Below are 18,989 nucleotides of genomic sequence, written 5' to 3' on the forward strand. Positions count from 1 at the left end.
GTCGTTCGTTCGTGGAACATCAGATTGTCGTATCGCGGGGGTAGGTATGCAGGAGTTGATGTACGCGCATGCAACACGTTGGTATTGACGGAGGTGGATATAGAAGAAGTGAATGTATCGGCAGCATTTTTATAATCGGAGTAATAGTTTGCGGTGTTCGAAGTGGCGGTGGTAGTGGTGGTACCAGCGGAGAACAGCAAAGAAGAGGTAGTACACGCAGCGGCAGAGTAGATAGTAGAAGTAGTAGTAGAAGTAGTGACGGCGGACGCAGCAGAAACGGTGGAAATGTAATCGGGTGTGGGAAGATGGTGCAGGATGCTCGAACTTTCATGCAAGCGGTATCTCGTGATTATGGCTGCTTCGTCACCTCGGCTGGATGTCATCGAGGACGTGGAAGTGGTTGTTCCAGGGCCACGGTGCTCCTCAGAGGACCTCGTGGTCCTCGATTGACCGGTACCTCTTGGAGGAACAGGGGGTGGAATCTTGCCGGAGGGTACCAGATTCGGATTCGGTGGACTGGCGGCGGTCCTGCCCTTCAGGACGGCTGGGTAGCTCGTGACCTTGGCCGCTGAGGTCGTCACCGGTGGCTCGTGATGAGAAAGGCCTGGACCCGCGGCCAAGGTCAACGGAGGCGGACTCACCGGGCCTGCGGCGAAGTTCACGGGGGTGGAGGTGGCGATTGGCGCGGAACCGGTTGACATCACCGTGCTGGTCGTGCTGATCGCAGCGTCTGTCGGGGTTACTGTTTTCGTTGTGTCGTCCAGGATGGGCGGTTTCCAAGGTCGTACGATGGTGGCCGGAAACGGGTAGATCGAGTGCACGAGGGTTGCGTGTACAACGACAACGGTGATCAAGTCGGGTAAAGAGACAGAGAGAGACAGAGAGATGGGGCAGACAGAAACAGAGAAGCTGGGTGAGTGAGAGGTCGCGTGGCGATACGAATCGTGCAACGTTGCTTCGAGAAGTCGTTCAACCGAAAATCTTCGTATCGCGTGCGAGTTTGATATTTGCGGTGATTCATTTAAGTTGGATGGAAATAAAATGTCTTTCGACGAAAAGCATTTCAGGGTTCCTCTGGGCAATAATTTACCAACTCTAATTATACCTACTAGCGAATCAACGACTTAGGAGGTGCAGGTTATAAGATTCTATTTTATAATTTTAAATAAAATAGGGTAATCATTATATCGCAAAAGTAATTTTTAGTTTTGATAATTTGTAACTCTCGCAACTTTGAATACTTTGAAATTAACGATATTAGCGTTATTGTGCAAGAGGGTTTAGATCGTTTAAAATTTCGAAGCAACGTAACATCGCTCGTTCAGAGAGAAAATATTAATACGTAAGTACGTAACAACAGAACAACGGATGGCTATCATTCGAGACTGCTTTATCACTGATAGTGATTGATTCAATAATATTTCTAGATATCTCTTTCAATTTTATCACAAATATCCCTATTACATGTATCTTGTTATTGTTATCTCAGTTATTCTTTCACCGTACTAGATGTTACAGAAATGTCGAGGATTCTTCATTGGACGTTTAATCGACACAAGAGAGACAACGATAATAAACGGATATTAGGAAAATAAATGATCGTATGAGACTCACCAGCCTTCGTGGGTGACGTAGCATGCATTGTCGAAGTTCCGGTTGTCGGCACCGCTAAACCACCATACAACACCATGTACCATTACCGTATCACCATGAGTGCGACTCTTGATCGGACAGAGAAACTTCCGCGTTTTTTCTCTCTTTTGACATTTTCTACAAAACCACGTCCACGTTCCCATTGTTTTCATTGTTCGTGATCGTACAGAGACCATCTACGTTGATTTATTGCTCTTCGATTTCCAAAGTCTCTCTGTCCAGTCACGGATCGAAGATGTCCCGAAATAAAACAGGGATTCGAGCAAGGGACGTTCGAGGCAAAACAGAGAGGGATTCGATGATCGGAATGCGCGCATTCGACTGACATTCACGATAGAAAGCTGTATATGTACGTTATTTGCGTCTGCAGACACAATCAAACGGATTTTGATGGGACGAATGACAGGCGGATAAAGCCATAAATTCTCGATATTTTCGATACGCAATAATTCACGATAGAGTCGAATTGTATTCTTTGATGTATTTTTCTTTATTGCTGGCGATTTACTAAATTCTTCGATGTTATCCATTGTATCGGATTTACGAGATATCGTCACGCGATTTGGTTACTTTATAGTTCGTTGGTGAGCTTAAAATGATCAAATCAATTGCGAAATGAGAATGAAATTCTAATAAAAAATGTTTGTCTCGATGGGAACCATACTATTTCCCAGTTTTACTCATACGAGATCAAATTTAACCCTGCGGAGGTAGCGATCTAAAAACTGAATGGAATATGTAAAGTATATTTAATTCTCTTACTGTAGATACGATATAACATCAAAAAATAGATTATTAAAACAGACATTAGATTATTTCTGGTTATACATATTATGAAATCAGTAGGAATAAAGATATGCGCTGCTCTTAGTAGTTTAGTTTCTCTACCTTTTTCTTTAACCCTTACTTCCACAGTTTATACTCCACCACTCAACGCTCTTCATCATTTTTTCCTTTACTTCTCTGCTTTTTTTCCATATTAATCTTCCTCTCTGTTCCCCCTCTTCCTTTTCCTTAATTTCTCATTCTCTATTTTTTTAATCTTGCTTTCTAGTCTTTCTTCCCTTTTCTCTACACCCTTCCCTTCCGTTACACCATTTTTCCTTCTTTTTTAACTTCTCCCTTTATTTTTTTACCCACACTTTTTTCTCTTCCTCGCCTCAGTTTCCCAGTCTTTGTACTTTCATTATTGTGGAAATATGTTCTATTTACGATATGTACATCCAATATCTTCGCACGTATCTATCAGATGAACCGCGATTTCCGCAGGGTTAATAGGATCGTAAAATAATGGATTACCTACCAACACGAAATACGAACAGGCATACGTGATCAACACGTGAAAGCACGCGCGAGCAATCTTCGTAAAAGCGGCAGAATATCTTGTCAAAAGGAACGGTTGATAGAGGATGGTGGTTCAATGGCATTTCGTGACGCCAACACTGACAGGGATCGTGGTGAATGTTTTGGACACGGGGAACATTGGTATGCCGGATCTAAGTTTATTGCACTGATCGCTGTGCCTGGCTACACATGTGAAATTCAGCGCAAAGCCAATAATAAAATCGTGGAAAGTATTCGTTCGTATAACATTTGCGCGATTTTCGGACCACATATAATAATTGTAAAACGATTTTCTCCATGTTGCAATTACAACTAACAAGTGGTATTCAAAAGTGACATTATCAAAATAATTCAGTCGTGTGTTAGAAAAACATGGAAAGAACAAGAGTGGAAAATTACAAAAGTAATATTTCATTTTATCGTTTAGCGTTTATTATTTGTTATAAGTTAAATAATTTTCTTGCGAGCTTCCAAATAATTCACTGCTTTTTCTGAAGAACTTGTTGTTGAGGTATATCATTCGTGAAATATACGTGCAAAGTGTTTCAAATAAAAAAGGAACGAATAATAAGAAAATATCATAAAAATGATGTAGCTCATTGAAATGGTCCGGAAATCGCGAGATCTGCGGTCACGCGAGACCACTTGAAGCTTACGAAACGAATTAGAAACAGATATTGGAAAAGAATGAATTTCTAGGAAATATAAATCATCAAACAAACTCACCGGTTGAATCGAAGTCGCCGTCCAAGGGCCTGAGAGGCCTGGTTATGCTTTTTCTCTTCGATGGGGAATGTTTCAACGCTGAAACACATATCGATATGTTGTTAGTACCTTCGTAATCGATGTAGATGGAATCGATGTGCAGGATTGAGAACATCGATAATACTCATGGAAATCGGAACGATTAATTGGAAAAAAAAGTCTCAGAACGGTGCCTATGTATCGTAAGGGGGATATCAAACGAGTTAATGCTACAAAAGCTGACGTCAGTACCGTAGCAAGTGTTAGCTTATGCGTGAAGCGTCGTACTTGTTTTGAAAAAGTTCTTTGCTGCGCTTCGTATACGCCGTGTATATCGCGAAACGCATTACGCACGTGCCATTGCGTTACGGACTTTCTATTTTCGCACCGTATTTACTGCAACGCCGTATCGCAATTAATGCGCCTTGCATGGGGTTGGTCAGTATTATTAAGTTCAGTTAAGTGTAGATCATATGTATGTTTATATTGTTTTTTCTACTTATCTAATTTTCGAGAAAAGTGCACTTGTACCACTTTTCCACTAGGTCTCTCGATTAATCCTTTGTGGTTCTATCTCGACATTTTATTATATTTCATCCGATTCTTTTGAATTTTTTGGGACATTGTATTTATTTATATATATATCGTATATATTTCGATTTGTTTATCACAGGTATATTTTGAGATAATATTCTGTCAATGTGATAACATAATTTTCTATTATGTTATATCACATTATAGCAATATCCATCGATAAGAAACATCAACATTTACTTGTTCATTATAGATAAGTAATTGTTAATCATTAAATATTAATTTAGTATTAACACTAGAACTACCACACCAGCCAAATTGACTGGTTGTACAATTTTATTTTAAAATTCCTATTTCATGTTATATTTCTTTAAACTAAAGATAACTAAAAGAATAATATAATGAATTTTATTTTATTTTTTACGTATTCAAACTCAAAATAATTTTGTATCAAGGTTAATTATACCAATACCAGTCAAAATGACTAGTACTTGTCAAAGTGTAAAAGGGTCCTGCTGCGATCTGTTTATCGAACCCCAATTAATCAGTTTTCTCGTTTTCTACAACTTGCCACACGTTTTTTAAATTTTTACTGCGTATTATTCAATATGATGATATCTGTTGTCAGGAAAATTCCGGATCACACCAGTGAAAATGACTGGTTCTACAATTTTATAAACGTGTCAACCCTCGTTTAGGGATGATGGTCTCAAATGGATTAATAATACCAAAAATGGATTACATAACATAGAATTCCTTTTATAAGAAAATAATAAATCAATAAATATAAAAATATTCTATTTGTTACGTCGGGTGACACTTCTAGACCGTCTAGACCAAGCCACACACCGTGGGCAAGATGGCAACCAGATGTCTGCACATCCTTACTGCGTATCCTCGATAGTCTTCAGGATCCACCATAAATCTCAGGAATTTTCTAGCTAAGGTCCTTCAGACCGAACAAACATCTCTTTACTGAATCCTCTCTAAAGCTTATTGTTTACTACGGGAAGACACGGGAAAATTAGTTTTTCTCACGTATGATACTTCCCACTAGCAACTTTCTATCGAGGGCGGCTAAGACCCTTCCTAGTCCACCAACCTTCTTTCATCCAACCAGAAACAATGTCTGCTGCCCTCACTTTCCTAACCAAAATCGTCATCAACAAATTCGATGGTCCTTTGCGTTAGCTACACCCATCACTAGCTTTACTTTACTTATTCTTCATCGTTAGAATAGTCAACGTGTCATTACCGCATTTCTACCCTTAAATCAATCATTAATTAACTCATACATACAAATCAGTGTAATTATCTTCTTTACAAAGTTGTTGGAATAAACATTAATTTATATCTGTTAATTCAGTGTAAACTCAATTGAACCACCCCTATTATCGTAACAGAAATCAGGGGATCGATCAGTTCGTGGCGTCGATTAATCTAATCGTTACGGGAATTTACGACTCCCGTTGATGTGCTTTTTCGCGATCCCGTCTCTCCGCGAATGGTCGAATAAACGCTATTATTACGTATTTTTTAAAAGACCAGTCATTTTGACTGGTCTTGGTGGAAATAGCTTCGTGTTAACTATCGGTAGTTCTAGTGTTAATTACACTATCAATAACTAAAACATAAAACTACATCCAAATTACCAACAGGTTTTTGAATATGTTATAATAAAATGTCGAATATTACACATACCACAAAGCGTAAACTATTCAATTTTTCTTTACCTAAAAATTCCAATTTACTTGCTATCAACACCCATGTAAAGTGAATCTCGCTACAGCACTGCTTGTCACGGCTAAGTCTAATAAACTTTTTCTCCACAACGTCTGGAGCTACGCTTCTTTGATCTCTCTACGTTATCGGACAGGGATAGGCACAAACGAAACTACTACTGCGAAACGAGGAATTACCCTCGTCTGTTCATCTAATCTCCTCGCCAATGTCTACGACATATCGATAGTCAAGCTGACACAACACCGAAAGCTTTTCTATTTTTCCCTCTTACTATCGATCTGACCGATCTAAAAGCGAGAGGGCCTTTCAGACTTTCTATAATCTTCAGAGAGTTACGTGTGTGTCACTTGTGCTACACGCTACATTTTCTTTCTTGTACATGTCTCTGTATGTACATACAATAGCGGACAGAGAAAAGTTTAAAGTCGCTAAATATGTTTATATTAGTGACTTTCCTATTAAACATTTTTTACTATCGTATGTTGCTGACTATTACCTGTTCTTGTCAAATATGATTTTCTTTCGTAAAATTATGATAATTTTCATACCATTTAACTGTTTTTTGTCCGTTACTATATGTATATATATATATATACGTACATGGACACAGTGGCGACGTATCGTGGCGAACAGACGTTCACAAATGTTCGATCGATCGCGATCGGTGAACATTTCTAATCGCTAGAACACGCGTGACCACGGCTTCTATTGGTTTCTATCAGACTGTATCGCTGTATACGTTGTGTTCAGGTCTGATTAGAATCCGGACAACAAAGTTAACTAGAACGAGCCCGCGAGTCTCGACAATGTGCTACGGATCTCTGGGAAATTATTCTCATGTACGGGAGAGAAACGAACGGCAGAGCTAAGGCACGCAACCAGACGTTCTTTTCTTTTCTCGAGCATCGTTGAGTCGATTATGGGAAGAATTTTCTCAAACGGTTTCAACTGGACCATAGAAATAGTGTTCATGTTATTACTTCTCAGCGTTTTTCTCCTGTGTAATTGATAAATTCATGAGAAATGCAGAAAAGGATAACATTTTTGTATAAATATTATTATATAAATTGCACATAGTATTATTTCTTATACGTAATATGATGGTCTAAATACATTTTTGAAATTTGTGATGGTTTTGTGATGGACCAAGCTATGATTAAATAGCTGTAATTTTCGTTTCATCGTATGAAAGAGATTGTTGATAGTTATTTAATAATATTCGATGCATTGGGGTTCTTTGCTGTTTGCCGTGCATTTTATGTTCAAAACAATAGAAATTTGTTATCCGATGGATGTGCCATAAAATCGCTATTTCAGCGACCTCAAATTCTATCGTGTTATAGACTGTCGAATTCGTTTCAATAACCGCTTTCATATGATATACGAAGAATTATATGTAGCTATATCGATAACATTCATAGTCTCGTCATTATGACTTAAATCATGATTTTAAAAAAGTATATTCGATCCATTCTATATTACTTATCATAAGAAATACTAAATTGCGTTTTGTCCTCTTCTATCTTCTCTCATAGATTTATTACTCATAAGAAAAACCATAATACGTAATACTGTGAACACTCGGTGTAACTCTGTAATTTTGTGATTGCAGCAAAAGTAAGCGAATAAAAGCGCACTTAACACCGTCGTTCTGTTTTTCGCAACTCGCATACGTAATTTGAGAGTAGGCTTCGATATTGGGTTTAAATTCGTGGTTATCATAGCTAAAAACGGGGTGATGTGTGACTATGCGAATATATATAGTGTGTGGATTATATTCTAGACAAAAGTGTTCCTAACGAAAATTCGAATATACGTCATCTAAATCGGCGGTACGATAATAAAAACTCGATCGCGATTATAAATGGGATCGGATAGTGGTTCCTTAGATGCTTTTCGACAGGAGGGTGACCTAGATTCTGGCGAAGAAAAAGGGTCATTGATCAAGAATTGGGTGATTACTTGGTGTACTTGAAAAATTGTGAACGTGTCGAAGCTTAAAAAAGAAGGACGGAAAGAGAAAAGTGTGAGAAAGTGATAACAAGAAAGGGAGAGAATTCGAACCAGGCACGCAGATCTCACGATGCAAAAAGCAATAGAGAAAATCAGAACGAGGGCGGAAAACTCGATCAAATTTTTTCTACAACTTCCGCACTCCTTTCTTTTGCCAACTATACGAGATTATTGAAACATTAAGTATGTATACAAATACATATATATAAATTATGAATTTATTTTTCAAGCGTGGAATACGCTTTTCTCGATATAATCGGCAAAGATGTTCGGAGCACATTTTACATATCCAGTATATAAATTATCTAAAATTACATTTGCAATATCAAACGTATATACATGTGTTCACATAGTGTCGGAAAGTTCGGTTAGATATAAAAGAGAAAGACAATCAAAGAAGCGTTGCAAAGATGAATTCTTCGAGTGTAAATTTTCTATTTGGGAAAGAGTGTCTAGTTATGAAAGAAAAAAGTGACGGTGAGTATTGAACACTGGCAAAATACAAAGAGAGGTTAAAAATACAGTAACAAGGAAAAGAAAAATCAAAAAGAAGACTCCAAACCCACAAACAATAAGCATATCACAGAAGATTAACATTATATACAATATTCAAGGGAAACAGATTGCAGTTACACGCAATTCCATTTGAATGTAGTCGTTTTAAAGTTAAGATTGGATAAAAAAAAAAAAAAGAAAATAATGGTTGCAAAGGAAGCATTTTACATTTACGATTTTCCTTACTTACAAGTAAATGTGTGTAACATCTTAAATCTACGATTCACAAACGCTAAAAAAAGATTGGTTTCACATGCCAGACAATAGATACAGGTGTTATCTAGGAAAAACCAGTACTCTGAAAGTTCTACGTATCTGTGGCTACTTGAATTTCAATAGAGAAAAACTCACTTTGAGCAAAGACTGTATTTGCGAAAAAACAGAAAAGCGCCTAAATTAGTTGAAACTCGATCGGATACAAATAGAAAGAATATTGATAGTTCAGTAAGTATATAGAACAAAGAAATATAAAATAAAATACAGACCAAAGGTAAAAATCGATAAAAAGAAAAAAAAACAGCAATACGACGATAGAAAAGTATCGTAGAGCAATTTAAGGGACTCGAAGGAACAACAAACCAGATCGACACCAGAAAGAGAGAGAAAAATGTGTACGCATACAAGCATATATAAACGATCGACGTTAATTTATTTAAGAGAGAGACACAAAAGAAAAAAGTTAAAAAAGACGGAGAGTCAAGAGAGAAATAAAAAAACACAACTATACGTACAACTATACAAAAATGGACAGACAGATGGACGAACAGACAGACAAAGTTACCTATGTAGCTGGTGACGAGGTTACGGAATTTGCGATGATTCCCCTTAATCTCAGGCAGGTCCACTTTTGGTATTCGATTTTCGAGTTTCGATCGGTAGCAGGTCAGATCAGGTCATTGGGGGTTGACACGAAAAGAAGTGCACGGGACACAGAAACATCAACATTTAGCTAACTCCGTACTTAAACATCTTTTATATATACCGGAATTATTAAAACGATCGATAGATCATAGGGACTGTCGAGAATCAAAATAGCAACATAAAGGAAAGCGTGGTTTACGGTCTTGCCTTGAAATAGAATTGTAGATCAGAGAGAGAGAGAGAGAGAGAGACAGACAGACAGAGAGATAGACAGAGAGAAAGAGAGAAGGAGAATGCGACGGTAAAAGAGTATCATTCATGATCTTGTAAATTAAATGATTAAATGATTGAACAAATAAATACAGTGTATCGTTTATCTTTTTATATGTCCTATCGTGAGTTAATTTACATTTCAACAATTGGAGATTCTCATCGCAATGGAAGCTTGATTATTCGAACGAATAAATACATTTATTTGATCTTATATATATATTCTTTTCACTTGTGAAACTTTAATTTATAAAATGGTGATCTGAATATCAATTGTATGGCAAGAGCACGAAAACGATTTGTTTTTGTATTTGAAATAGCGGCTCGTTAATCCCACTAACGTGTTTCTCAGGGAATAACTTTCTGTTTGTGGCGTGAGTTCACGGATCTTAAACATTACTTAACTAATTTGAAAGATGTTAACTCAAATCTGATTGACTTTTAATTCAGCTATAATATCTCACGTTATGTTCACATTAAATGTGATGATTTTTTAAGAACATGGATTAATAATGGTGCCGTAATAAATAGATCGCGTAATACAAACAAATTCCGCGTTTTCGTTCGAATAATCCACACTCCCGCGCGAGATATCTATTAGTAATGTATCTTCAGAACGAAATACAAAACTTATGGTAATTCAAATAAATTGGTCATTTCGATCGAACGAAAGATCTACAAAAAAAAAAAAAAAAACAAAGGGATGAAAGAATATTTTTATAGTATCGAGAAGATGATGAAGGTAAGAGGGATCGATAGAAAATCGTCTCGTTGATCTTTTTGTTCTTTCATGAATTCCGTACTTTAGTAGGTGATCGCATCGCACAGTACACGTGGTAAACAGGTGGCGATTAAAACCCAAACGTATATACGTTTAAACACAAACAACAAACACATCGCATGATATGCTATTTAAGACAGTACATAAAGTGTCACGCGACGGTATAGTGCAGAAAATAAAATCTTATAAATGAGCCCATGACTACGATGAAGGAAACGTGAAGAGTTATAATGGATGACGAGATTGTGTTTGATAATAGTATACGTTGCAATAAAGCAGTAATATAGCGGTGATGGTAATGGTAAATAGTAATGGGAATATTAATTGATAAAATAAACATCGGTAGGTAAAGAAAAAGAAAGTATAAAAGCAGAATGATAAACGATGATGAGAAAAAAAGAGTGAAAAAATAAAACATAATATGTACGGGTAGGCTTTATAAATGAAATGAAGTTGTAAACAGCGAAAATGTTTATTGCAAAATATATAAATATGTACATTGGTGTCCACGTTGAGCTGATAGCTGAATATTTTCACAATAAAAAAGAACGTGTATCTACTTCTACCATTTAATTCTCTCTCACATTCTCTCTCGTGTACTCTCTCTGATACATCCATACCGTACTAACTAGCTTTGCCAAAATATACTCGACTGTACACGCCGTAAAGGATTTTTTTAAACTTTACAATGGATCGCACAAAATTATTTCATATTGTATAACTGTCAGTGATACTTAAAAATGATTACAGTAAATATGTATATAAAAAATTTATAATCTTTCTTCTTTGGAACTGCATATCATTAACAAATTTCACAATTATTAATACTATACGATTTTTATATTTATTATAATATAGATTATTATAAGAATTTTGTGCGATCTATGACATTGTTTTGATAGCAAGCTTCAGCAAGTCGTCAGTGTGTTCGTAAAATAGAAACCTCTGTAATCCCGACCCATTTACTATTTTGTACACTACTAGGAACACGTGGAAATAGTTTTACAAAACTTTGGCACGTTCATACGATAACGATTAAGGAACTTCGACGATGGGAAAACTTGACTGAAAATCACTCGATACACGTGGGGCATACGTCGTTAAAAAATCTATTCATATGGGACGGTTACGTTCCAGAGTCAGAAATGCCTTTACGTTAAATGTTACGGAATTGTGTTTACAATGATGCGCTTCCCACAAAAACTTATGTTTTATTATCGATTCGTCTTTTTTTTTTTTTCTATATGTAAGTCGATTGTAAACGCTACTAGTGCTTCTCGAGATGCTTCGATAATCTACGTGCGTTACTTAGCAAAATTTTGCTCGACATTAGCGGAATTACTAGCAACAAAATACTCAGCTACGTGTGTGGACACCAGTGGATTGATTACTTTATACTCGTGAAATGGCATTTTTACTAAACATCTCAAGATAAAAAATGATTATTTCCAAAACGAAATGCGAAGTGAATAATGAGATCGAATGTTAAAACGAGCAAAATAATGAAAAACGAATTGAAAGAACGTTATGAAATTGAACGAAATTAAAAAAATATTAAGAAACATGTGTGCCGTGTTAGCAATTAGTTACACCACAATACAAAACCCAAAAGTGACCAACTGACATTCAATAAACCCAGGATATTTGATCGATAGCGTTGCTTTATCAAGGTGATGCAGGTATCCGAAAAATCGACGTCGAATCTGCCAACTATATTCTCCGAACATTAATTAATATTGTCGCATATATACTATACGTATGCATAAAACATAATTTCATTTTAAAAACTTTCCTAAAATTCGATATGAGACGCAGTCAATTGCGTACATAGTTTTCGGATATCCGCACGGGATTTATCGCATTCTCTGCAGTCACTTAATTACCTTAAGTCACTATTACGATTATTAGAATCTTTTTGGACGGCTAAATTTGTCTGTGATAAATAGTATGATAGAAAGAAATTGACATTCGCTCATTCTCGCTTCGAATAGCTCTTTTCTTTTCTTAGTAGAAAAAGAAATTGAAAATAAACCGAAAAATAAAAATAATGGAATGATATGTGTGAATGGAATCGATGGAATTGAAAATTTACATAATCGAATGATCCGCTGATAATACGATTCGATAGTGAACTTATCATGCATTACGAACAAATAAAATAATGTTTCACTGAATCGAATAAATAAATTTAAACGTTCAGTGATAGCGCTTATATAATAAGAAAGCTAAAAAATATATATAGTTATACGTAACTCTAGCTTATGGCTTACGGTTCTATACAAATTGGAATCTTAAACAAGATCATTACATCGCTACTTAATTGTAAATGGCAGAATTATGCACGTAAATATATAAGTATCATACATTTTTGAGCGTTTTACCCTTAGAAATTTAATTTTCTCGAACTCTCGTTCACCCCCATTTACCTATCCATACATTTAAAATATGTTTCAAAGATTTTTTCATTTCATTTTTTTTTCTTTTTTTTTTTTTGTAAAAAGTACTATGCGATAACATTGTATTGTATATAATGTAGTTGAATCACAGTAATTGATGCTATTACTATAAACAGAAAAATTCAATTAATCACGTTCAGGTGGTGATAAAAATACTTGTCGTTATAATTTCTACTTAAAGCTTAACATTTTTCTTGTACTTAACGCTTTATACGATATATAGCTAAATCGATTTGACGAAATACTACGTCAGTCAATATTAATGAACCCAAAAATATAACGGTAAGTAACTCATTAAAAAAATTGCTTACAAATTAAGAATGAGCCTTGTTCAGTGTTAACATTGAGGTCAAATTTGTTAGAAGAGACTGATTAGGATGGTACTTACGTGACGGTATTTTCTTGAATACGGTCTTCGCCATGAAATCTTGGAAACGTTGCGCGTAAAAACCTGGCCGATGTACAGACACAGTATCCTGCAAACAAAGACAATTCACATTTTTTAAAATATATACAAAACAGTAAATGAAAATGAATGACAATATAGTAGACTTATTTATAAACAATCATAGAAAGATCGATCATCATAGGAAAAATAAGGGAGGTCTATAGAACTTACACCATCGTGTATCATTGACTTCCAAGTATGTTCTAATTTTTTCTTAAGCCTGTAACTTTGCAAAATATCAATAATACCAAGGAAAAGTAGAAGGCGTTCGCCGCGGGCATTACGAGCAGGAATTCCACCTGGACTGCTAGGAACACGAACATAATTAAAATCACGTTACTAGAGCACTCGTTTTGTATACAATCGTCGTGCGAGGGAATGAAAACATGATACTCACGGTACATCGTCCTCCTCGTCTATCGGCTCGCTTTCAGCCTGAATACTCTCCATAGCGGTACTGTGCGCAACCAACCTTTGTCGATTTATGCTTCGTGATCGGTTCAGAGCGCTGGCTCCTATTCTGTCCTCTCGTTCCCGTTCTTTTTCTGCTTGAGTAAGTGCTGTACTCTCACCTCCCACTTCGCCGACTTCTTCCTCCGCACTCGCTGATAATCTCTGTTCCTGCTATGATAGAAAAAATTGTGCTTTATATCCTTGATAACGAGTAATAATATTTTCGTATAACTTCTATTATATCTACCGCTTTTTCTCTTGCAGCCTGGTCGAGGTTATGAAGACCAACGAGTAGAGAGTAATCCATGATTTTAAAGCTTTCCAACACCCGACAATCTCTTTGAATAGTTTTAACTAGGGCACTATACGTGTCCGCCTCCAAAAAGATCCCTTCTGGATGGTGTTCCATGAAATCTAAATCTTTGTACGTTGGAGAAGATTTAGATCTTTCTGATTTCGATGCCTACAAATCACAGGAATATTTCATTAAATTCGTTGAAAAACTGTTCACAAAGCCGATATAAATATTTCAAAATTATGAACCTTTCTTTTGTATGTTGATCCTTTTAAATCATACTTTTGATGCAATTTCACCGACGAGGGCAGAAGATTATTCATAGCGACTAATCTAACATTTTTACTATTACACCGATAGCAATATAATCCGAAGAACTTTGGCAATAATGTCCTTGGATTTTGATTTAGATTCTACAAATAAAAATTGTTTCTTCAATGATAATCTTTGATATAAAGCTACATTATATTTAAAAAGATATTCGAACTCACCATATAATATCCTGGAAGAAGCGTCTGTAAAAATTCTCCTTCTTTGTGTTGTACAGTCTTTATGATGAACTCGTCATCATCTGTTAGGTAAAAGATACTTCCACTAGCGCCGGGGTTTGATAATTCGCGTAACGGAGCGCTACACATCGACATCTGAATATTCAAATGGTGTCGTTAGATGTACGCTAATTAGCAAACAAATAAGACGATGACCGTTTACGGGCAGAAACATACGGAATTTGAAATCTAGTGTATTCTTTCTTAACTGATTTACGATAACAAAAGAAAATAACACAAATATACGTAGACCAATTTATATTTACCAAAAAGTCATCCGGTTGAATGCCAAAGAGATCCCGAAAGTAACGAAATGCAATAGGTGCGTAATTTTTGAACTTAAACTCCGAAAAATGATGAGCTGGAGTGTGATTGGATCCCTCGCTCGGGAAGTTCGTCGTTTCTACAGTCATGAAATCTTGCATCAGTAAATCACGCTCTGGTTTACTAGCCAAACCACCGACTGCATGTTGGATGCCTAGCTGGATGGAACCCATGATTTGTGTCGTTTGGATCTACACAGTGAATGAAACACAATAATAAAATCTAGTGTAATTTGACCCTGAGTTTAATGTATTTTTAGACTAATAATAATTTTTCACTTTCGTTGTTATTCATCAAGTTCATGTTCCAAGGTTTATGTGTTATTATTAATCTTGGCATCTATCTCTTTTCTAATTGTTATCATTTTAACAATAAGTTTTTTAATGGGTTTTATCTATTTATCCTGTTACCTTATTTTATCAGACTATTTACGAAACGATAAACACGATATTTCTGTACTTCTTCAGAATACCTTTTTGTACGTGATTTCACCTCCCACTCCAACTCTCCTGTGGCCGATCTTTCTCTCTCGCTCCGATTTGTTCCTCGACACCCCCACAGGGGTCTTGGGCCCGGTGGTGCCATGTTGATTTACCGAACTCTGTAAAAAAACGACACGTCATTCTATTCTAATACTACAAATATTGCGCATACATCTCTAATCTACAAGTTACGAAAAAAAATGCTACTCGCCTGTATTTAATCAGGGAACTAAATGTTAAAATATACTAAAATTGGTAAATAATAGATTAGTGAACGAAAGCCGAAGATATCGATGTAAATGAATAATCTCGAAAACAAGATAGCGCAGGAAAATTGCTTTACTCGCGTCCACTTTGCCCTCCATAACATTTCAACGCTTAAAGATTCTTTATTTTAAGTTTCTCTTAAGTTTGTTAAATGGGAGCGTGCTCCAATGTCGCGTCAAATGTTCACTGTCCACCGAGGCGCGAGAAGAAGCACCGAAGAAGAAATACACGGGCATGCGTCATTCGAATGAATAATTACACGACTATTCTTGCCTCTAGAGACCGGTGGTACACATAATACAACTCATCGCAAGATGAATTCAACCATCTTACTGAAAACGTTGCTATTTCGAATCAATGATTTCAATTGTCGGAACGTTCCCGCGCGTTTCTTCCCAGAAAATCTCGGCGAACGTTATAATAGATGATAATACTCGATAAAACAACGATTTAATCGATCTGAGAACCAGCGAGTATCTGTCTCGTTTATCGACTATAGTCGCGATACGCATCGAAGATAAATCGATTAACACGTGCTGCCGCGAATATAGAATCTTCGATCTTGACAATCGAAATATCGATCGTGAATGGAACAGATGATGAATGGTTGTACGGGTTGTATAATCGAAAAGAATCGAGGCGTTCTGTATCGATCGATTGTTCAGAGATGACAGGAGACGCGGAAAAATTGACATGTTGAGTGAAATAAAAACGAATGAAATAAACATGTGAAAATATTGAAGCAGCAGAGAGATAGCGAGGATTTTTCTTACATAATGTTCATCTGCATCTGTGAAGCATAATTCCGTGCTTGAGAATGTTACTATGTTACCGGGCGCTGATTCTTTTTTTGCTTGAAAATAAATTGCACGGGATTCAAGCATTTAAACATGCACGCGCGTTACATGATTAAGGAGCGCGTTGTTTTATATAACGTTCTATTACATTTATTGCTTGTTATATTATAACACCAATTTTAAATGAATATTGTTCTCTTTACTTAAAATACCCTATATTTATCATTTCGAAACTGCAGAAAACTGATCTATTATTGTTTTTGTGTCATTTTTGTTTTAAATTACTTCGCAAGAGCCTGTATAATATAATTTAACTTTAGAGGTATAAGGAAATTCCATATACTTAAATATATACATAAACCACTCACAGGTTAAAGTGATTAACTCAACTTTTTGAAATCTTTGAAATTTTAGTAGCAAAGTATCGATGCTTATCTTATATAATTTCATCAATATTCTTTACTTTCTGCTTTGTAGAGTTAATCGATTTAGCAAATGTGTGGTTCGTATCTTAAAAAAATGAAAGAATGATATATATAAAATTAAGGAGGGAAGTATATGTAGAAGGATTTCGCGTAATATTATTTTCATATGATGCAAATTTTCATATCTTGTATATACGATCTGCACTATGATTTGTAAACAAAAATTTTTAATAATTTAATCGTTGTTAAATTTATAGATAAATAAATGATTAGAACGTAAGGATGATAGTCGCCAAGTTGAAAGTTGCCACGAGAATTTTGATAGCGATGCCTACGTAAAAGTGTTTATTACTTATCTCCGGCTTTCGTCCATCGTATACTGAGTTAGAGCATGCAAGTGTCAATGTTAATATCTACAGAACGCGTATGAAACAAAAATTTGTTCACGGGTAGCACACCATATCGAAAAAAAAGGGCGAGATTTGTGCGTTTGTTACTTACCTCAAATGTTGTCACCTTATCCCCTGTAGATTTACCTGTAACAGATCGAAAACAACATGTTTGTTATACGAAATAAGGTCACGTAACAGTCGACTCTCGACGTGCACACCGTAATATATATATGTACACATATTACGTTGGCGTCGGAACGAACGAAAGTCCCGTTTCTAATGTGAGTAATATCGAAGGAACCATGCATGTAAAGAAAGAAAGATCGCACGCTTAAAATGACCAACCGAGTCAATCGCGTGTATTCCGGGAAAGAAGCGAGAAAGTGGAACGTTAACCGAGTTCAAAAACGAAAGTCGTGCACACGGTGATTGCGACGCGAATTCACTATTGACATATGTAAGTCTTGATACCGTTGCTCCCGTTACCATTAAATTTCAGCCCCTGTACAAGGCTTCACAAGGTAGATTCATTCAACTTTTTTCTGTTTGAGAACTCAGTTTTCTACGTACAACTTTCATTCATACTCGGACCGATGTTATTTTCGTGAAAGTTCATTCGGTAGTAGTCTTCTTTATGTTTGTAACGCGATAGCGGAAGGAAAAATTAGTCGTACTTTCAAGGCGTTTTAAGGATGATTGATAAAAAAAAAATTGGAAGAAGTATGTCTGACAGATAAATACGATTTTTAGAAGCCCGGTGCCACTATACGGTACGACTGGTGACATCCATCAGCTGTCAAATAGCGAACTGGATTAAGCACAGTAGCCCTGAAAGAGCATACTGGGTTGTCCGGTTGGCGACTTAACAAAGGACGGAACGTAGTGCGGGCATGCGGAAGCGAAACGAAAATCCGATCGGGTAAAATCGATCGATCACGCCTATCTCGTCACGTCTCGCGGCGCAAATGCCCCGCACACCGCGAGAAACGATACCCATTGTTATAGGCGTTTGAAATCGCGTTGCTTTTATAGGTTAAGTCGTGACACTTGTCCGAGAACTAACAAAGGACTTTTAACGTGGATAAAGGGCTACTCACTGTCTTCGTCCGCGTACTGTTCCGGTCTGAGATGATCCTCCGTGGCCTGTGCCGGGCCAGAGAAGCTTGTCTCGACCACTTCGATCACGTCCACATTGTCGCCTGAAGCCATTTTGTACGTACGTGCCTTCTTTCAATCGAACGAGCGCACTGACTCACGTACGACGACGACGATCTTCCTGACAGTTTCGCGAAGGCACCTCCTCTGTCGTCGCTTTACATGGCAGCATCTTTCGAGTTCGAGAAACACGGCACGTTCAAGCCGACATATATGTAACGCGCACTCCCTCACAAAACATTTTTACGTTTCACTCGCGTGTCGATCGTTTCACTACGGTGGAGAAAAAAATGTCAATGATAAACGGCCTCAAAGGCTCTCCAGCTCCGGGCTGAGAACACCCACGAACCTCGAGAGCGCCTCCGGCCTCCCTCTGCTCTTCGTCTATTGACCGGACGCCATCTTGCCCAGATTTCATCGCCATCTAGTGGAAATACTTGTAAGCTACA

The 18,989-nt window shown here is 36.8% G+C and overlaps 1 protein-coding gene across 16 annotated transcripts in view; it reads right to left on the reverse strand.

The window, feature by feature from the left end:
• Positions 1–18,921, reverse strand: part of LOC126919374 (phosphatidylinositol 4-phosphate 5-kinase type-1 alpha-like) — a 39,600-nt gene extending 20,679 nt beyond the window's left edge. For 2 of the 16 annotated variants that reach the window (XM_050728507.1, XM_050728505.1), the window contains exons 1-14: positions 18,483–18,920; positions 17,495–17,529; positions 15,495–15,623; positions 14,965–15,213; positions 14,642–14,794; positions 14,399–14,563; positions 14,103–14,318; positions 13,800–14,026; positions 13,574–13,709; positions 13,343–13,430; positions 9,356–9,430; positions 3,724–3,801; positions 1,615–1,668; positions 368–742 (exon numbers count right to left, since the gene is read on the reverse strand). In XM_050728507.1, the coding sequence (XP_050584464.1) occupies positions 368–742; positions 1,615–1,668; positions 3,724–3,801; positions 9,356–9,430; positions 13,343–13,430; positions 13,574–13,709; positions 13,800–14,026; positions 14,103–14,318; positions 14,399–14,563; positions 14,642–14,794; positions 14,965–15,213; positions 15,495–15,623; positions 17,495–17,529; positions 18,483–18,594 (2,092 nt within the window). In that variant the 5' untranslated portion in view covers positions 18,595–18,920. Of the gene's footprint in view, positions 1–367; positions 743–1,614; positions 1,669–3,723; positions 3,802–8,937; positions 8,950–9,355; positions 9,431–13,342; positions 13,431–13,573; positions 13,710–13,799; positions 14,027–14,102; positions 14,319–14,398; positions 14,564–14,641; positions 14,795–14,964; positions 15,214–15,494; positions 15,624–17,494; positions 17,530–18,482 lie in introns of all 16 variants that reach the window. The other 14 variants (XM_050728496.1, XM_050728499.1, XM_050728497.1 and 11 more) reach the window with 14 other exon arrangements.
• Positions 18,922–18,989: the final 68 nt, after the last annotated feature.

The sequence above is a fragment of the Bombus affinis genome, chromosome 8, assembly GCF_024516045.1.
Source record: "Bombus affinis isolate iyBomAffi1 chromosome 8, iyBomAffi1.2, whole genome shotgun sequence".
Lineage (NCBI taxonomy): Eukaryota > Metazoa > Arthropoda > Insecta > Hymenoptera > Apidae > Bombus > Bombus affinis.